We start from the raw sequence: 20,068 nt of genomic DNA, 5'->3' as shown, positions 1-20,068 counted from the left end.
TAGCACTATAGAATTTTGTGTAAATTTTCTTTTAACTTGTCGAATTTATGTTGGACAGATTACATAAAATTTAAATTTGAATTTTTAACCACAGAAACTTCAATGTTTAAGCTTAATGTAGGCATTGGAATTTCACAAAAACAGTGCGCCAAATAATTGCAATAATGTTTTCAAATTCACGGCCAATTCAAATTTTCCAGAGTCAGATTTTTTTGCACTTTGTCCATTTTTCATTTACCATTTTTTTTTCTATTTTTAATTTTGATATACAATTTTTTTAAAACATAAAAGTTCTCAAATCCAAAATTTCATAATTTTTCACCGAAAAAATTAATTTTGATAAACGTTTTCAACCAAAAACAGAAACTGTAAAACAGGGAAAACCTAAACTGGAATTAAAAACAACATTGGAAACTTAAAAAACATAATGGAATTGAATGGAAAATGAACTTGTATGGAATTAACTACAAGTATGAACTTAAATCTGGAAAATTTAAAAGGCACCAAAGCTTCAACTTCAAAAGTGCTCAAATTATACTCAAATAGCTTGTACTCAAATTAAAAACAAGAAACCAAAATTAACAACAAAAGTGCTACATATAATTGATGACAATTTTGGATGAACATGACATTGACAATACTTGAATGGATTCAAAAATTAAACTGATTCAAATAAAATGTGAATGCACTGATTAAAATAACAAGAACAACTCAAATAAAGTAAAAAAAGAACAACTTAGTCAATGGAAACCTATGCACATTGAAATGGACGGTTAAAGAATTTGGAAGAGTTTGAACCGATTAAAATCGCAAAAAACATCATAAAATGATTTGTAACTTGAATTGAAAACACAAGACAACCAAAACAACATATGAACAACATGGAAATGAAGAAAACATTTATCTCTTGAAGAACCAAAGCTCATGATACCAAAGGATGGTGTTGCCTTCATAGCAGATTGATTTCCTTGGAATTTTGAGATGAATGGCTGAAGTAAATGGATGAAGTGAACAAGGATGATTGGTTGGGGCATATCACTTGGAGAGGTGAAAGAGAAGATCAAGATGTCTATCCTGGACAAGGGAGTGAAAAAGCTTGGAAACTTGGGCAACAATTCACTCATATTGATCTTAGAAATTCATGAGCCAAGCACCTCAATATATAGTGATGATGTTAGGCCATTGTACAAAAAAAAATGGGTGGGAAAATTCAAAAGCAACAGGTTTAAAATTGGCGCGTATTTTGGAGTCAGAAGGCAAGCATGATCGAGGTGGGCTTCATGTGACTCTTTTTAGGTGTATGACCGGCCTAGGTTAAGTTAGGAGTCTTCTAGAAACCATAATTTAGCGTAAGTTGGTTTTAGGTTCCTCATTCAACCCTAATTACAATTAAAAAAATTACAAGTAAAATTCCTATTTTACTTTTGGTAAGAAAATAAATTCTTACTCTAAAACTCTACACCAGGTTATGGCATTTTTGAACATGTATAAGAGAGTGTCTTTTGCCATCAGTAGTAGAGTCCCAGTCTTCTTGTATCTTCCTTGCCATGAACCTCGTGATTGGGCCTGAGCTTGGCCTTCTTTCATAAAAAACTGTAAATTATATGAAGATAACAAGTATTTGTAAAAAAAACTCGAGGCTATCAACACAAAGTTTTGTTAAGTCAGTGGACAAATCAGTACCCATAAGACAATCTCATGATATGCACGTTTATATGTTTTGATGATAAAAAATATTATAAGATTTGTTATAAAATGACAAAAGACACTCATGTGTAGTAAAAGATAAGAAAAAATAATAATAGAACAAATGAGTAATACTCATTAGATGATACAATAACAAAAATGGTTGTCAGATGAAATAATAACACATTTTAGTAACGTCAGACAATCCAGTCTTTGTATTTATGATACATAAATATTCTAAGTAGCCAAAAGATTCATAGAGAACTTTGAAATAAAGAAGTTGGGTAGATAAGATCAATCAGATGAAAATACCACATTAGACAAAGCGCTCGCCAGACAAAGGACGTATCAAACAAAGCTCGTGAAAAGCTCACATAAGATGATGAATCAAACGATACAATTAAGAAAGACCCTATTAGACGATCCTCGTGTTGATGAACTTATGAGAAGATAAAATCAATCACACGTTGAAGATTGTACAAATCAGAAGATACAAACACCGTCAACACATAAGATGAAGCACTACGTCAGGGAAGTGTTCATTTTAATCTTCTTATTATTTGAATGATCCATGACACAACCCATTCGATTATAAATCTTATTTGATATTATTTTTTTATATTTTTCAAATAAGATTATAGGGATTAAATAATTTTGGGAAGAACTTAAACATTATTTTAGTGATACCCATGATTTAATTTATAAATTATATTGTTCATTGATACTTATTTCGTTTCCATAAGTAATCGAAGGGACCTAAAGACGCGTATAAAGCTGAAAAAAGTGTTTCCTTTCTCAACGTCTGATAGAATGATGATGAAGCTAATGGGTGAGATTTTTGCTAATCAAGAGTGAAGCAACATTAAGAGGATTTAAATAATGGAATACATCAAGAGAAATACTCTGAAGATTTTACAAGAGAAGAAACTGCATTAAAGATGCATATGTGAACTTTCCTTTTTCAGCATCTAATACTAAAAAGAATATGAACAATGCAAAATCGAAAATATCCAAGTCCAGAGATGATCAAAGCTTAACCGAAAAAGTTCATACATATTGAGAAAGTATTTGAAAAGTAAATACATGTTAAAGACGCATAAGATCTTATCAAAGCCAAAATTTTCATATTGAACGTCTAACATGAGAAAGTTGATGAATAAAGAATAAGAAGAAATTGAGTTAGGATTAATTAGAGCCTTAATGTTTAAATTAAATAATGATAAGGAGACATTTTGAAATGTTTATGAAGTCTCGAGAACATGCAAATCTCTTCAGAGTATAAATTTCTATATTCAGCGTTTAACGCATTGAAGAGAAAGAACAACATGACATATTGAGCTGATACTCAAAGTAATGAAGATTAAAGTGACAACATTCATATAGAGGAAGATAAAGAAAGTTTTTTGAAAAGCCTTACACGCGAAGATCAATTAGAGCAATAATTTCCGTATCAAGTGTCTAGTGGTTACATGAAGATTGAAGAATCCTAAAGCTACAACGTTCACATTTCAGAAGTGTATATAAAGACCTCAAGGGTGAAGAACACAACAACAAAGTACATAAAAATGTTATACGAAAACATTCAATCTACAAAGAATCCTTTTTCAAGTATGGTTGGAATTGTGCTTATAAATTTTCATATCTGCTAGTGAAAAGTGAACTTATGAAAATTGAGTTTTGAGTGTAACCATTATAAATCCTTCACTATTACCCTATGAGCCTTAATTGTTATCTCTGAACGAGAGTTTTCTCATTATATTGAGAGTTCCTGGATCTTAGGGGGAGATTAGGACATTGTACCTGGAGGGTCAAAATACTTGGAGAACCTACAAAGATTTAGAATACTGGGAGAACTTATAGAGGTTAAGAATACCGTGTGAACCTGAAGAGATTGAGAATACTTGTGTACCTAAAGAGGTGTAAGAATATTGTGTTTGTGAAAAACTCTTGAATGGGTTTCTCAAGGGGACTGGACAATATAATTTTTTTGTGTATCACTTTTTCTATACTCCTTTTGATTATTAGTTTTGTTGGTTAATATTTTGCAAATCGATTTAGGCTCCATTCAAGCCCTTTCTTGAGCCAATTGAACCATCAAGTTTGAAAACCTAAAGAAATAAATGCTGATTAAAACTAAGAGTAATGGAAAAGGCCTAAAGCAGAAGACGATAACAAGACTATAGAAAATTTACTATCTGAGAACATTTATTTGAGAAGGATCCTATCTTAATTTGTTATAGGTGGAACATATCTGGATCTTATAATAAAAAAGTAAAAAAGATCTTATGTCAAAATAGGGATCAAATATGAAGGAAATCTTACTAGAGTTTTTCAAATTACAATGTCTAGTGGAACTTCAAAAAAATAACTTCCTCATCTAGCAGCCTTTATAAGTTCATCTTTGAGGGAAGACAAATAGAGAAGATTGAAGATAAACAAAACAAACAGACTGAAAATAACAAGAGAATGAAGCCTGCCACTACTGGAAGTGATGGGTTTCACTTCATGACTGATTGTTCTGCTTGGAGATTTGAAAAGGGTGGCAGAAGCAATGGATGTGATGGATAAAGGAGGGCTCATATAGAGAGAGCTATGGGTTCTGTTGATTTTTCTCGGCAAGTGTACCGAATCAACTGTAATATAGTACTCTTTAAAGTACGAATATTGAACCCACAGGGAACAATTCTAATTAAGATGATCTAGTATAAAACTCATCAAGTATAGAAAATAACTTTGAGAACTTTTTCATAACAAAATTAAAGATTGCACAAGAAGGAACTCAAAGGTTTAAGATTTGATTCAAGATGTAACAAAACTAACTTATCAAATATAGATAAAGATACTTTGATGGAAGAGGGCCAAGCACCACTTCAAAGGAGAGCCAAACACAAAGACATATTGGGCCAACTACAAGGGCAATGGCTAAGAGGCTTGATAAGGATTGGGACACTGCCACTGATGGCAGAGAAACTTACCTCTACATGTTCCAAGAGGTCCAAAATCAAGCGTAGCATAGTCTTTAAATTCTTGTCAAAGTAGTATAGGAAATTTTCTTTTGTAAAATTGTTTAAATTGTAAGTAGGATGAATTTTGGCTCCTAAAAACCAACCTAAGTTAGATTAAGGTTTCTAGAACCTCCTAATCTAACTTAGGCCGATCATTTTTGGCGCTAGAAGCATCACAATAGTCAATTTTGGTTCACGCTTGCCATGTGAACTCCTTAGACGTCACATTTGCATTTCATTTGGCTAGCATTCCATTTTCATTGACTCTTCATTTCCGGTTCTCCAAGCCTATATAAGGAGGAGCCTACCTCATGTATTCACAAGATTATTTTGAGTAATGAAATGCTGCCAAAATGTGCCATTCTTACTCCTTGCCTAAACTCTCTTAGGATTTAGGCCTTTAATCTTCCAAAACCGCAACCTCCAAAGAGAGTAGGCCTCACCTCTCTCACTTTCATACTTCTCATGCACCTCCAAGGCTACCATAACTCCTAGGAGAGCCTTGTCCACCAACAATCCAAGGATGCTTCTGCCAATTCCACATAAAAAACGCAAAGATGAAGAGCTCAAGCTATCATACTTGGGATTGAATCAAGTCTATTTCAATCATCTATATTTTGGAATAATACAACACATAATACTCAAAACTACTTATTCTTGATGCTTAATTTAAAGTCATTCACCTTGATTCCTCACAGATGAATATCATAAGATAATTTCTCAAATACTGATTCCTCAGATATCTAACAAATCATCCAACTTTATGAACAAAATTATGATGCAATTAATAACTTGAAATCTATTCCTAGCATTACAAGTTATTAAGTATTTTCATCTATTTCAGATCCTTAAAAGTACTTTCCAGTTAAATTTAAGGATCAAAATCAAGACTCCATTGATCAGATAGAATCAAGCAATAAGCATGAAACGAAAATACCAAGAACAAGTAGAAAAGAGAATATTATATATATATATATATATATATATATATCACCAAGAATACATTTGATCAAAGTATATTACATTCAATCCCAAGTTAGAAAGCACTTAGCCACTCATGATAGCTCCTCCAATCTTCATTCTTGACCTGGATTGCATAAGAAGGGTTGATCTGAGCAAGTTCTTCTTCTAAGAACAAAGGTTTTCTTCTCCTTCTCTCACTAACTTCTCTCAATCACTTCTTTATTCCACCGCCCCTATTTTAGTTGTGTTTCAAAATTTATATAATGAACTTTAGCTCAAGCGAGCCAATTTAGCTTAAGCTAGATCTTTCGGTGCTTTTTTAGCTTGAGCTAGCAATTCTAGCCTGAGCTAGATTAATACTGCACCATTAATCAAATTTGGACAATTTTAGGTTGAGCTAAATCTTTTTGTGATCCAATTAAGTTTTTGCTTTCTTTCTTTCAATGCTTCATATTCATCTGCAATTTACACAAAAATTGAGATTAAATTTCTTCATTTGTTTCTTGGTTCAAAATATATAATCGGTTTCAATAATTCTCAGATGAGGGTAATTTTCTTAAATTAAGCAACAATTAAGTTCCAAAGTGTTCACTTTTTTTCAATCATAAAAACTACACATTGGCACTTATCAATTTCCCCCCAACCTAGAATCTTGCTTGTCCTCAAGGAAAGTAATTGAATCCAAAAAATAAGAGTTCATTCCTCCCAAAAATCCTTAGAAATCAAATCTACAGTTAAATATCAGAACAACTTCATGAAAAGAGCACACGATAATTCAACAAAAAATTATGGTGTTTCCTATCAATTCAAACCAAGACAGGATAAGAATGTATTCAATTTCCAAGGTAAACAATTGTTACTCTTTACTGAGAATCAAACTAAGGAATTTCTCTCTTCATTCCTCACTCCTGAGTGGTTTTTCTCTCTTTTCACTGATTTCCAAGCTAATTTAAGGTTGCCCTTCATTTCCAGTTAATTACAAACATAGATCTTGAGGTCTTTTTCAGGTTGTAATGAGGTTGGGTTTCAAAGAAAATTTTGTTTTTCCAGGATAACAAAATGCACACTTAACAAAAGATTAACATATTTGCAATTCAATTTCTAATTGTGTTATTCATTACCCCTTCCATAAGATTCATCCACATTGCTTCCCTTTTTATTCTTGTAATCCCCTTTTCTTTTCTTTTACTTTCTCCTTTTTTTTTTCTTTTTTTTAGAATAGAGAATGAGAATGTGGATTATTTTGTAATCCTTTTTTTGTTCATTCTCAAGATCCCAACAGCCACACCAAACTCAATTCTTCTAATTATAGAAATTTGAATAGCACCTATGCTCTCCTTTTGTTAGCATACCACATGGTATGACAAAATATGTATATCAGAAACTAGGGTGCAATAAAACCAATTTCAGCTAAGAAAGGGTTATTTTTCTACACATTTCATTATATATTGCATAGGTTAGCTGTTTGACCCTGGTTTTCTCACATTCAACTCTATTAAACATGCCTCAATCATCTCCATGTTTGGTTTTGTGATGCAATTTGACTAGAAAATTGGGCAACCTTAATTAAATCTTCACTAGTGAAAGTCTATCAAATTGTTTAAAGGTTTCACACTCTCACTTGGTTGGCTAATTTCAATTCCTCATTTGTTCTCAGTCATTGTTTTCAACCGTTTACCTTGTTCTAACTTTTACACATTACCATCCTTTTTCAATTTGAGTGATGGTTTTAGCCACAAATTTTTTTCAAATTGAGTCCTTGATCAATCCAATTGGTTGTTCTAATTTAGAACTATGGTTTGATTTCTTTTTCCAAAAAAATTATACCATCATCTATCTATATACAAGATTTCACAAAATATGCAAACATCAACCACTATACTAACTTAAGCTTGCCATCAACAAATGCTAAAGTAAGAAATATTAAACTAAACTGCTAAAGTCAACTTACTAAACTAAACTACTTAAACTAAATTAGCACTGAAATTAAAGTTAAACAAAAAGATAAAACCAATTTTCTGTTCATTGTGCATGAGAAGTATCAATCTCATCTTGTGATTTTGTTCTGCTCTGTGCCAACATCATCATTCTGAACTTGGTTTGCATCTTCATCTGCTGATGCTCTTGATCGTCCAACTCCCATTTCTTGTGTATCCTCTGCTCTAGTCCCAACTCCAAACACTCCTGCCTCCCTTGAAAAATTGTGCTTGTCTCCAGGCCAAGATAGATAATCATCAAATTCAGTGGGTGTCAACAACAAATTATTTAATACCAGATGTGGATTTGGTGTGACTCATTTTTCTGCACATGTAAGAATAAACATTTTTCAAACCAAAGTGTTTTATTTGATTGGCATTTTAACAAACACTTGGTATGCATGATATAGAATGACATTGAATGAGTAATTTTTGGTATTTAATCCATGGAAGACAATGCTTAACTTTGGATAAACTCAAAATAACAATCATATTCAACATCAAACATTCAAATATTAACAAGATTGAATCTTTGAGTTTATAGTAATTTAGCAATGAAATCTTAAAATGAATGGATGGCTATAGAGATGATAGATTTATACATAGAGCACTTACCTTGATAATAGAAATGTAAATGAAATGATTGAATGAATATGAAAGCTTTGGGAAAGAAGTTTTAAAACTGGATAGCAGGGGTTTTGAATGGGATTTTAAAATGGTGCAGGTTTTTTTTTAAACCCTAGCCTAGGCTAGGTCTTTTTAGCTCAAGCTAAAATTTGACAGAGAACAACACATTTGTCTAGCTCAAGCAGGATCAGTTTAGCTCAGGCTAAATTTTGCTGAGAGCAACAATTTTGTTTAGCTCAAGTTAGGCCTTTTTAGCTCAAGCTAAAATTTGGCCGAAAGCAACAAATTTGTTTAGCTCAAACTAAATCATTTTAACTCAGGCTTAAATTTGGCCGAGAGCAACAAAGTGGTTTAGCTCAGGCTAGCTCATTTTAGCTCAAGCTAAAGTTGCATAACATAATTTCTTTATTTTTCTGCATATCTAGCTTAGGCTAAAAGTTCTAGCTTAAGCTAAAATTACCATGCAATGAATTTTTCTTTGAAAATTTTCATTTTGTCTTTGCCAATAGTTTCAAACCTTTTTAGGCTTTCTTTCATCCATTCATTTCACCAAACATTTCAATCCAACATGACCATTTCACATATCAAACTAGTTTTAAAGACATCAAATATTAAAATGTACTACTAAATCAAAACAAAAATTAAAGACACACTTCAAAACAAAACACCGGGTTGCCTCCCAGCAAGCGCTCGTTTAACGTCATATAGCTTGACACCTGATTTATGTCATTAAAGGTTCAATAGCAATTGTACCGACCAGGTCGTAAGGTGTGATGACGTGTCTTGCACGTGACTATGTGGGTTGGCGTTCTGCAATGAGCATGGCCGGTTGTCGCCGGGTTTGCTTGTCATCGACGTGTTTGGCGATTGGCGATCAGGTAGCTTGATATTGCCGCAGGAAGCACGTCGTCGGATTTCCCGACAAGCTCAGATTGAAGCTGATGAAGGCCCAGAAGTGTAAGTTTAAGTGTACAACTCCAGTGAGGCGATTGTTGCGCCTGCATAGGGCGTGAAGGGCGTTTGGGTTGAGGGGACAACTTGCCTATCAGCGACAGGATTCCCAGAGTGGACATTCATTGAAGGCAAGGTTTCCTCAGCCAGAACATGCATGGTGCTGCGATAAGGAGGGATCATCAAGCGACAAGCGATATCACAGAGATGGTGCACTTTGCTGCACCCGATACTCGCCTTGTCAGGTGGTGTTCTAGAGCATGTCGCGTGCTAGTTCACTCCTTGAGTAGAGAACTTAGCCGCGCGACTAGTTACTACACAGAAATGACATTCAAGTTGCCCCAACCCAGATGACGACACTTGTAGGGTTGGATGCTATCAGTTACTCCAACCCAGGTGATGACACGTGTAGGGCTGGGTACAACCTGCGACCCCAGCCCAGATGGTGACACGTGCAGGGTTGGATGCAAGCCACGCGTCCAAAAGCATAACGGCCTGGAGAGAGATGAAACCTAGCTATAAAGGTAAACTTAACAGAATTTGCAGAGGTACGTTTTTCATTACGGCTCATTCTGCTAGGGTTGTGTGCTTTTAGTACGGTCCTACAGAGCATATTTTCTCTCAGTTTCTTGGGTGTTCTTGTCACTGACTTGAGCGTCGGAGCGGCACCGGCCGCAGAGGTGCCACCTTGTATTTTTTAGGTTCTCAGAGAGGCTATCTGTGGTGTGGATTTGAAGGGCACGTGGTGTCAAGCTGGTGAGGAAGATCGTGACGAGGCAACGCTCTTGCGCTAGGTCAACCGGCAGGATAAACAATCACATCCACTCTGAAACACTCTTTTTCATTATTTGAATATTTCATTGCTTCAAAAACATTAAAGCTTACTTCTTCATCTTGAGCACAAACCTTCAATCTTCCTTTGTCTACATCAATTATAACTTTGACAGTTTTCATGAATGGTCTTCCCAATATAAAGGTCCTTCAACATCTTCTTCAATATCCATAACAACAAAATCAACTAGGAATAGAAATTTATCCACCTTTACCAATAGATCTTCAACTATTCCATGTGGATATTTGATTGATCTATCAGCCAACTCCAAAGTCATTCTTGTTGGGCTCACTTCTACATCTCCAATTTTCTTCAGCGTTGATAAAGGCATCAAATTAATACTAGCTCCAAGATCCAATAATGCCTTTCCAACAGTGAGATTTCCTATGGTAATTGGCAAAGTGGAACTCCCAGGATCTCTAGATTTCTGTGGTAATGATTTTTGAATTATAGCACTGCATCCAGCTTCCAATTCAATTATCTCCTGGTCATTGAATTTTCTTTTCTTTGTCAGTAATTCCTTCATGAATTTAGCATATGTAGGCATCTGCTCTAAAGCCTTAGTAAATGGAATGCTAATTTTCAATCTTTTGAGAATATCCATAAATCTTGAAAATTGTCTTTCCTTGCATTTCTTTGTAGGAGCTTGAGGATAAGGTACATCTTTTATAGGAACACTCCTATCTTGTTTTTCACTTTTTTGATTTTTTTCTATTTTCTCTCCAATATCTACAACATCTTCCTTATTCCTTCTTTCTCCTCCCTCACACTCAATTGGTTGTTTTCACTCTCTCTATCTTTTAAAACTTCCTCAACAACTAAATTATCTCCAATTCCTTTTTCTATAACTTTCCCACTTCTGGTAGTGATAGACTTGCAATGCTCTTTGGGATTGGTTTGTGTATTGGCTGAAAATTGACTTCCTTGATTATTAGCCAACTGTTTAGCCAGCTGCCCCACTTGTGTCTCTAAATTTCTTATTGATGCTTCAGTATTTTGCTGATTTGATAGAGAGGCTTGCATGAACTTTTCAAAAGTATCCTCCAGTTTGGATCTTCTCTCATGAATGGAAGGATAATGTGGTTGCTGCTGATAAGGAGCTTGCCTGTTAGATGATCCAACCTCTTACTTCCACCCAAAACCTTTATTAGGATTATTCCTCCACCCATGAGCCATGTTATTTGGATAGTTAGATCAAAAGCCACCTTGCCCTCCTTGATTATTCATATACTGAACTTCTTCCTCTGATGGATTTTGGTAAGAGCATTGGCCATTAAGATGATCTCCCCCACAAAAATCACACTTCAAAGCTTGATTCTAAGTGTACCGCCCTGGTAGTCGGAAGTGATGACGTGGCATCCAGCTACAGTATAGGCGTGTTGACAAGGTGCCAGGTTGGCAGAAGGGAAGGAAGTCGGGGGGCTCGTGAAGTCGCCAGTTATTAAGTTGGCGTGTTCCGATCTCCAGCATACCAGAATCGGCGATCACCGGGTTAAAGATGAAGTCGCCAGATGTAAACTCAGGCGACCTAGTGATTGGAGATCGCCAGAGCAAGCACATCGCCAAAGATGAAGGTGGTGCAGATTATGAAGGCGGCCGGCGAGACCACAGGGAAGGTGTACGAAGGCACCCTAACTCGCCAATTCCAGTAGAGATCGCACTCCCAAGTTAGCTATGCACTGGGCAGTACCATGCATAAGTAACTTAGCAAAATGAGAGTAGAAGCAGCGCCCAAGTCAAGGAGGCTCCAGATGAAGGCACGTGTACGACTAGATGTGAGCCACGTGTCCAAGTCTGTAACTGCCAGGAGAGAGAAAGTAACCAGGTATATAAGAGTTCTCAACGAACTTTCTGAGGTACGCGCGTTTAGATTACACTCTTTACGCTTGCGAATTATAGAGCTTACTGTGAGAGAGAATTTGCACGGTTCCTGTTCTCTTAGTATTTGGTGATTCGGTCACTGACTTGGGCGTTGGAGTGCGATCGGCCGCAGCGGCACCGTTCTATTCCTTTGCAGGTTCTTGAGGTGGATCTCGAAGAAGAACGGAGGTTTGAAGCGGTGCGCACGTCGATCCTTTGACGAGGCAGTTTCCAGCGTTCCGGTCAACAGGCAGGATCATCAGGCGCCCACCGTGGGGCCGTGTAAAACTTGCTCCCATCCACAGCGTGAGTTCTTGAAGGTTTTCGAAGTTTTCTGCGTGGTTGTGTGCGGGTGCAACCATCGTTCGCTGTTTGCTTGAAATTTGTTCGGTGAATTCGCGTTTTATACCGTTCGTTTGGGTTTTCGATCGGTGAAGGGAGGTTTTCCTGCTGTTTACGCGTAATTTGTTCGGTGGAGTTGAGTTCTTTCGCTCGATTAGTTATCCGTGGGAAGAGTAGTGGTTTCTGGTGGAGTTGCAAGTTTCTTTGGAGGTTGCGGTGTTCTTGAATTTTCTTGCGGAGTTTCGCACAGTTTTTTCCGATTGATCGCTGAGTCAATCGTAGCTGAAGTAAGTGTTGTTCGCTGCATTCTGTGATTCGCTGAGTTTCATGAGAAAAATGAGAAGCAATCGTTCAAGTCCAGTTGCGCCCGTCGCTGCTGAAGGCGCCGCTGCCATGACCATGGCGCAGATGGCAGAGATGATGTGTTCGTTGCAGGCAACTGTGGAAGCCTCGCGCATAGAGCAGGCGAGAATGCATGAGGACCTGGTCGCCTCTCGCGCCAGGGAGGAGGAGCTCAGCAAGGTGACTGAGGAGCAGCGTCAAGCTCTTCAGGAGCAGCAAGGGCGTTCTTCTGCTGAAGAGGTTGCGCCGTCGTCGCCACCTCGTGTTTTTCCTATGCCTTTCACTCAGGCGATTACTGACACGCCTATTCCTACGAGCGTGGTCCCTGTCAAGGCTGTCTTTACCGGCGTGGAGGATCCAGAGGCTCATCTAACCACGTTCCATACGTAGATGATGCTGTCGGGAGGGTCAGACGCCGTGTATTGCAAGATGTTCGTGAGCACGCTCCAGGGAACGGCGTTGGAATGGTTTGTGAGCCTACCTAACGGTCATATAACCAATTTTCAGCAGTTCTCGAAGGTTTTCGTCGAGCAATACATCGTGAACAAGGCACCGCCCATGGTGTCTTATGATTTGTTTGATATAAGGCAGTACCAGGGAGAGTCCCTCAGAGACTACCTGAATCGCTTAGGAGCGCAGATGGTCAGATCGCCGGCTAAAGATGAAGAAATGCTGGTCTATGCATTCAAGAAGGGCGTGCTGCCAGGACCATTCTGCGAGGCCTTGATCAGGGCTCACCCTGCAACGTTTGCTGAGGTCAGGCGACTTGCGGTGGCTCACATCGCCGACGAGAGTGAGGTCACCGAGAAGAGAGGGAGCGTGGCTCCCGCTAGGCCACGCGCCCAGACCAGGATCCAGCCGCAAAGGGTGCTGGAGACAGCGGCGGCGGCCAGGAAGGACCAGAGGACTCGCCATCCTTATGATAGGAGGAACAAGGGGAGGGGCCAGGGACGCCAGCAACCAGCACGCCGGGAATACAATCGCCCGCCTAAGCACAAGTTTGTTATGGGATTGGCGGACCTGATCGCCATTCCCAATATATCTGCTAGGTTGAAAGCGCTTGAGAAGGTGGGCGACAAGGTGTTGGGACCAAAGCCAGACGCCTGGTGTGAGTTTCACCAGGGCTTTGGCCACACTTTGGACTCGTGTTTGTCCTTAGGGTATCAGCTCGATGATCTGGTTAAGAGCGGGTTCCTAAATGACTATCTGCTGGACAGGAGGACGGGGGGAGCGTCGAGTTCCCAGTCAGCGGGTGGAGAAGCCCAGCAACACGAGATGCCTATCCACGGGGAAATCCACACCATTGCAGGAGGCTTCTCAGGTGGTGGATGCACCGCATCGCAGAGGAAGAAGTACGCGCGGTCGGTGATGACAGTGGATATGTTTGAAGATCACTCGCCGGAGGTGGACATTACGTTCACCAAGCAGGATCTTCGGGACGTTGTGCCCCATGACAACGATCCCATAGTCATTTCGTTGATTACGGCGGGAAGGAAGGTCCACAGAGTTCTGGTGGACCAGGGAAGCTCGGCAGACGTGATGTTCTGGCCGACTTTCACGCAGCTGGAGTTGCCCCTTGACCAGCTAAGGCCCTATGGAGGGTGCCTATATGGGTTCGCTGGTGACCAGGTGGAGGTCAGGGGGTACATTGAGTTGAGAACCACGTTTACAGATGAGGCTGGTTCGAGGACTGAGAAAATCAAGTACCTCATTGTAAACGCTCCTTCAGCATACAACATCCTGTTGGGGAGGCCCACGCTTAACAGGATAGGCGCTATACCGTCGACTCGGCACATGAAGGTGAAGCTGCCGTCTATGGAGGGGGTGGTGATCACGATCAAGTCTGATCAGAAAGAAGCAAAAAAGTGCTATGAGAATAGCCTGAAAAACAAGAGATCAGTGAGTTATGTAACAACCACCCCACCTCTCGGTGTGAAGCCCAGATCGACGGTAACAGAAGAGACCGCCGGAAGGGACGTGGAGATGGTGGACGCTGAGCTGGGGGAGGGGAACGCTGGTCTGGAGGAGGAAGAGGCGCGAAATCGCCCTGAGGAAGCGAGAGAGCAGGGAATCGCCAGGGCGGTGATCGCCAGAGAATCCAGGCCAAAACCTGTCGAGCAGTGGCTCGAGAAAGAGATCGGGGGAAAGATCTTCAAGCTGGGAAGATCTCTGGGGGTCGAGCTCCAGGACCAGATCGCCAAGGTGATGTAGCGGCATCTGGACGCGTTTGCATGGTCCGCTTCGGACATGCCCGGGATTGATCCCGACTTCTTGTGCCATCATCTGGCGATGGACAACTTGGTGAGACCAGTGCGACAAAGAAGAAGAAAGTTCAACGAGGAAAGGAGGCAGGCGATTAGAGATGAAACACAGAAACTCCTTGCTGCAGGCCACATCAGGGAAGTCCAGTACCCTGAATGGCTGGCGAATGTTGTGCTGGTGAAGAAGAGTAACGGGAAATGGCGCATGTGCGTCGATTTCACCGACCTGAACAAAGCTTGCCCAAAGGATTCGTATCCTTTACCAAGCATAGACGCCCTGGTAGATAGTGCTGCAGGGTGTAAGTTGCTGAGTTTCCTGGATGCCTTCTCGGGGTATAACCAGATCAAGATGCATCCCATGGATGAAGAGAAGACAACCTTCATGACGGAGAGGTCGTGCTATTGCTATAAGGTGATGCTGTTTGGGCTGAAGAACGCGGGGCCACGTACCAGAGGCTGATGGATCGAGTGCTTGCACCGATGCTGGGAAGGAACGTGCAAGCGTATGTTGATGACATGGTCGTGACCTCGCTGGAAAAGAGCAAGCACGTCGCGGACTTGGAAGAATTGTTCACGACGATCGCCAAGTTCAGATTAAAGCTTAATCCAGAGAAATGCATTTTCGGCGTGGAGGCTGGAAAGTTTTTGGGTTTCCTCTTGACTGAAAGAGGCATAGAGGCCAACCCCGACAAGTGTGCCGCCATCTTGGCGATGAGGAGCCCAGCTACGGTGAAAGAGGTCCAACAGCTAACAGGTCGGATGGCAGCCCTGTCTCGCTTCGTGTCAGCTAGCGGAGAGAAGGGACATCCCTATTTTCAGTGCTTGAGGCGCAATAACAAGTTTGCCTGGACGAAGGAGTGCGAGGAAGCCTTCGTCAAGCTGAAGGAGTATCTGGCGAGCCCGCCGGTTTTGTGCAAACCGCTGGTGGGAACCCCTCTCAGGTTGTATTTTGCTGTAACTGAGAGGGCGGTGAGTGCGGTGCTCGCCCAGGATCAAGATCAGGCTCAGAAGCCTATTTATTTTGTTAGTAAGGTGTTGCAGGGCCCCGAAACGAGATATCAGGCCCTGGAGAAGGCTGCGCTGGCTGTGGTGTTTTCGGCGAGGAGGTTGCGCCACTATTTCCATAGCTTCACCATATTGGTGATGACTGACCTGCCCATCCAGAAAGTTTTGAAGAAGCCCGACGTTGCGGGAAGGATGGTGAAATGGGCAGTGGAGCTGTCAGAGTTTGACATCAAGTATGAGCCCCGAGGCCCGATCAAGGGGCTAATCTTTGCAGATTTCGTGGTCGAGCTCTCGTCTGAGGCGACACGAGTTGAAGGGGACGGCTTCCGTTGGGTACTCTCGGTGGATGGATCTTCGAACCAGCAGGGTAGCGGTGCTGGAGTCATTTTAGAAGGGCCCAATGGCGTGCTGATCGAGCAATCTTTGAGGTTCGCCTTCAAAGCCAGTAACAATCAAGCAGAGTATGAGGCGCTGATCGCCGGAATTTTGCTGGCCAAGGAGATGGGAGCTAGGGTGCTGATGGCTAAGAGTGACTCGCTGCTAGTCACAGGGCAAGTAACAGGCGAGTTCCAGGCTAAAGATCCACAAATGGCGGCCTATCTGGAATATGTGCAGGAGTTGAAGAGTTCCTTTGCCTCCTTTGAAGTAGTGCATGTGCCCAGAGAGCAGAATGCCCGAGCTGACTTGCTAGCTAAGCTCGCCAGTTCAGGCAAAGGGGGTAGGCAGAGGACGGTGATTCAAGAAACTCTGAAGACGCCGAGAGCATTTGTGGCAGATCACCTGGTCCTTCAGATAAGCAAGTCGACGGAGAAAGCAGCGAGAAGCCATAAGTCCCTGACGCAAGAAACTCTGAGATCGCCGGGAATTAGAGCATGTCGGGGAGAGAAGGTAAACGTGATGCAGGTCTGCGCTACCCATGAGCCAGACACTTGGATAACACAATACAAGCGGTGCCTGGCAGATGGCCTTCTCCCACTGGATCCGACTGAGGCTAGGAAGGTAAAGAAGAATTCTAGCAAGTACACCCTGATTGATGGCGATCTGTACAGGTTTGGGTTCACTCACCCGCTCCTGGAATGTATACATGGCGAGAAGTGCACGAGAATCATGGCGGAGCTCCACGAAGGTATATGCGGAAGCCACGTCGGGGGTCGAGCTCTGGCCGCGAGGACTCTCCGTGCAGGCTACTACTGGCCAACGATGAGAGAAGACTGCAAGAAGTATGCGCAGTGTTGCAAACAGTGCCAACAGCACGCCGATTGGCACAAGGCGCCTCCTAAGGAGTTGAAGTCGATCTACAGCCCTTGGCCGTTTCATACCTGGGGAATCGACATCCTGGGACCTTTTCCGCTGGCGATCAGGCAGATGAAGTACTTGGTGGTGGCGATTGAATATTTCACCAAGTGGATCGAAGCAGAACCAGTGGCCCAGATCACCGCACACAAGATCGAAGGTTTCATGTGGAAGAACATCGTGTGCCGGTTTGGAGTGCCTAAGCGCTTGGTGTCGGACAATGGGACTCAGTTTGCAAGCCACCTGTTGAAGAAGCTTTGCGAAGGGGTGGGAATTCAACAAGTGTTTGCATCCGTCGAGCACCCTCAGACAAATGGCCAGGTGGAGTCAGCTAATCGGGTGTTGTTGAGAGGTTTGAAGAGAAGGCTAGAAAAAGCCAAGGGAAGCTGGGCTGAGGAGGTGCCCCGTATAGTCTGGGCATACCACACCACCGAGCAGTCAGGAACCCATGAGACCCCGTTCAGTTTGGTCTATGGGTGTGATGTGATGATTCCAGTAGAGATCCAGGAGAGCTCGCCGAGATTCCAGAACTTTGTAGAGGAAGACTCGAATGAAGAGAGAAGGCTGAACCTGGACCTACTGGATGAGGTCAGGGAAGAGGCGAGACTGAAAGCTGAGGCGGTGAAGAGAAGGATTGAACGAAGGTACAACTCGAAGGTGATGCTAAGGCAATTTAGAGAAGGCGACCTGGTGATGAGAAAAGCCCACCAGTACGAGATGGAGAATAAGCTGTCACCCAAATGGACTGGACCGTTCAGAATAACCGAGGCGCTCGGGAACGGCGCCTACCGCTTAGAGACATTGGAAGGAGGGGCTATTCCTCGCACCTGGAACGCCACGCACCTGAAGTTGTATTACAGTTGAGAACTTTGTAAGTAAAGATAAACACAAAGTTACATTACAATGTCTCCGTTAAAACAGTTTGAAGGGGGCACTCTTTTTTCCCTAAGGAGAGTTTTTAATGAGGCCACCCAATAAAGAGAAGTTTTCAAAGTACAAGTTGTTTTAGATTGCGTGCCTATTGTTTTCAGAAAAGTTTTGAAGAAAGACCTTGTCACTTGTACGTGACTCAAGGCGAGTTAAAGATATATTGCATGCTTTCTAAAAAGTTTTAAGTCCTCATCGTTTTTCGGCGATCGGAGGCATCAGTTAAAGTTTTTAAGTCCTCATCGTTTTTCGGCGATTGGAGGCATCAGTTAAAGTTTTTAAGTCCTCATCGTCTTTCGGCGATCGGAGGCACCAGTTAAAAGACCTCAACGCCCTCGCGCGTCCTGAGGCGAGTTAAAGACCTCCTCGTCGCTGAGCGAGTGCAGGTAAGGAAGAGCGAAAAGTCCTCAGTGTTTCTGGGGGCGAGAAGATGTAACCCCTGGGGCAATGTAGAGGCAAGTAAAAGACCTCCTCACCGTCGAGCGAGTGCAGGCGAGAAAGAGTAAAAGTCCTCAGTGTTTTTGGGGGCGAGAAGATGTAACCCCTGGGGCAATGTAGAGGCACCAGTAAAAGTCCTCAGTGTTTTTGGGGGCGAGAAGATGTAACCCCTGGGGCAATGTAGAGGCACCAGTAAAAGTCCTCAGTGTTTCTGGGGGCGAGAAGATGTAACCCCTGGGGCAATGTAGAGGCACCAGGAAAAGTCCTCAGTGTTTCTGGGGGCGAGAAGATGTAACCCCTGGGGCAATGTAGAGGCACCAGTGAAAAGTCCTCAGTGTTTATGGGGGCGAGAAGATGTAACCCCTGGGGCAATGTAGAGGCACCAGTGAAAAGTCCTCAGTGTTTCTGGGGGGGGGGAGGAGATGTAACCCCTGGGGCAATGTAGAGGCACGATTTAAAGACCTTCTCGCCTATGAGCGAGTTCAGGCGAGTTAAAGACCTTCTCGCCTATGAGCGAGTTCAGGCAAGATAAAATCCTTCTCGTCTCGAACGAGTTCAGGTATGGTGTAGAGGGTGGAAGAAGTTCTGAGGGTGGCTAAGGTAGGTTCGAAGAGAACGCCTAGCCACCCGGTCTCTTGCTCTGAAGCACAAGGAGGTAGAGAAGGATCCGAAAGGCGCCTCTACCCCCAGATGAAAGAGCAATGGCCAAGGTGTGAAGGCAGGAAGAAGCTGGTGTCGCCAAGAGTCTCTGGCGACCAGGAAACGTTCAAGCAATGGCGAGAAGTCAAAGACCCGTTTGATGAAGCAGATCGGGTGTAACGACGTCATAAAGCCAGGGGTTGAGTTAAAGTCCATTGCTTGGAGTATCATTTTACGCTAAGGTTCATTGCCTTAAGTTTACGAGTTGATAAATGTGATTATTATTCGAAGTTGAGATGGTTTGAAACGGCTAAGTACAAGATCGTGCCTACGAGATTACTAAGTTATTTCTTCGACGTAAATCACGCAAGGAAAGTTAAAGGTAGACGAAGAGGTTACAAGAAGAAATGCAAAGGTAATTTCATTAAGTAAAGTATCAGCTCAAAAATACGTGTACAAGAAAATACGAGTTTATTACAGAATTATATACAAGGGAAAGGCACGAAGGTAGCAGATGGAGAGAATCGATTAGTCTTCAGCGGGAACCACTTTTCCATCCACTACCTCGTTATCAAGAGACACCATGCTGAGGTCCAGGTCGGGGAACAAGCAGGCAAATTGTTCCCGCACAGCTTCGAATCCAGCAGCCAGAATTTGAGCAGAATTCAGCTTGAGTTCTTCAATCTGCTTCTGAAGTTCCTCAATCCGTTTCTTGAGATCTTCAGTCTGTTCTTTCAGCTCCTTATTCTGCTGCTCCAGCTCTTCAACTTGCTTCTTGAGTTGTTCATTGGTTTCTTGAGCCTGGAGAAGGTCTTCAGCAACCTTCTTGGATTCTGCTTGCGCTTGTCCCAATTCGGCAGCGAGCTCCCCTTTTTCCTTGTTGGCTTCAGCGAGCTCAGCCATGGCGTCATCCCTCGCCTT

At 42.0% G+C, this 20,068-nt stretch overlaps 1 protein-coding gene across 1 annotated transcript; it reads right to left on the bottom strand.

Moving 5' to 3' along the window:
• Positions 1 to 10,158: 10,158 nt before the first annotated feature.
• LOC137815886 (uncharacterized) lies at positions 10,159 to 10,644 on the bottom strand. Its single transcript, XM_068618994.1, has one exon. The coding sequence runs from the start codon at positions 10,642 to 10,644 to the stop codon at positions 10,159 to 10,161; it is 486 nt and encodes a 161-aa protein (XP_068475095.1).
• Positions 10,645 to 20,068: the final 9,424 nt, after the last annotated feature.

Source organism: Phaseolus vulgaris, chromosome 1 (assembly GCF_000499845.2).
Source record: "Phaseolus vulgaris cultivar G19833 chromosome 1, P. vulgaris v2.0, whole genome shotgun sequence".
NCBI lineage: Eukaryota > Viridiplantae > Streptophyta > Magnoliopsida > Fabales > Fabaceae > Phaseolus > Phaseolus vulgaris.
This window is presented reverse-complemented; position numbering and strand designations above follow the sequence as displayed.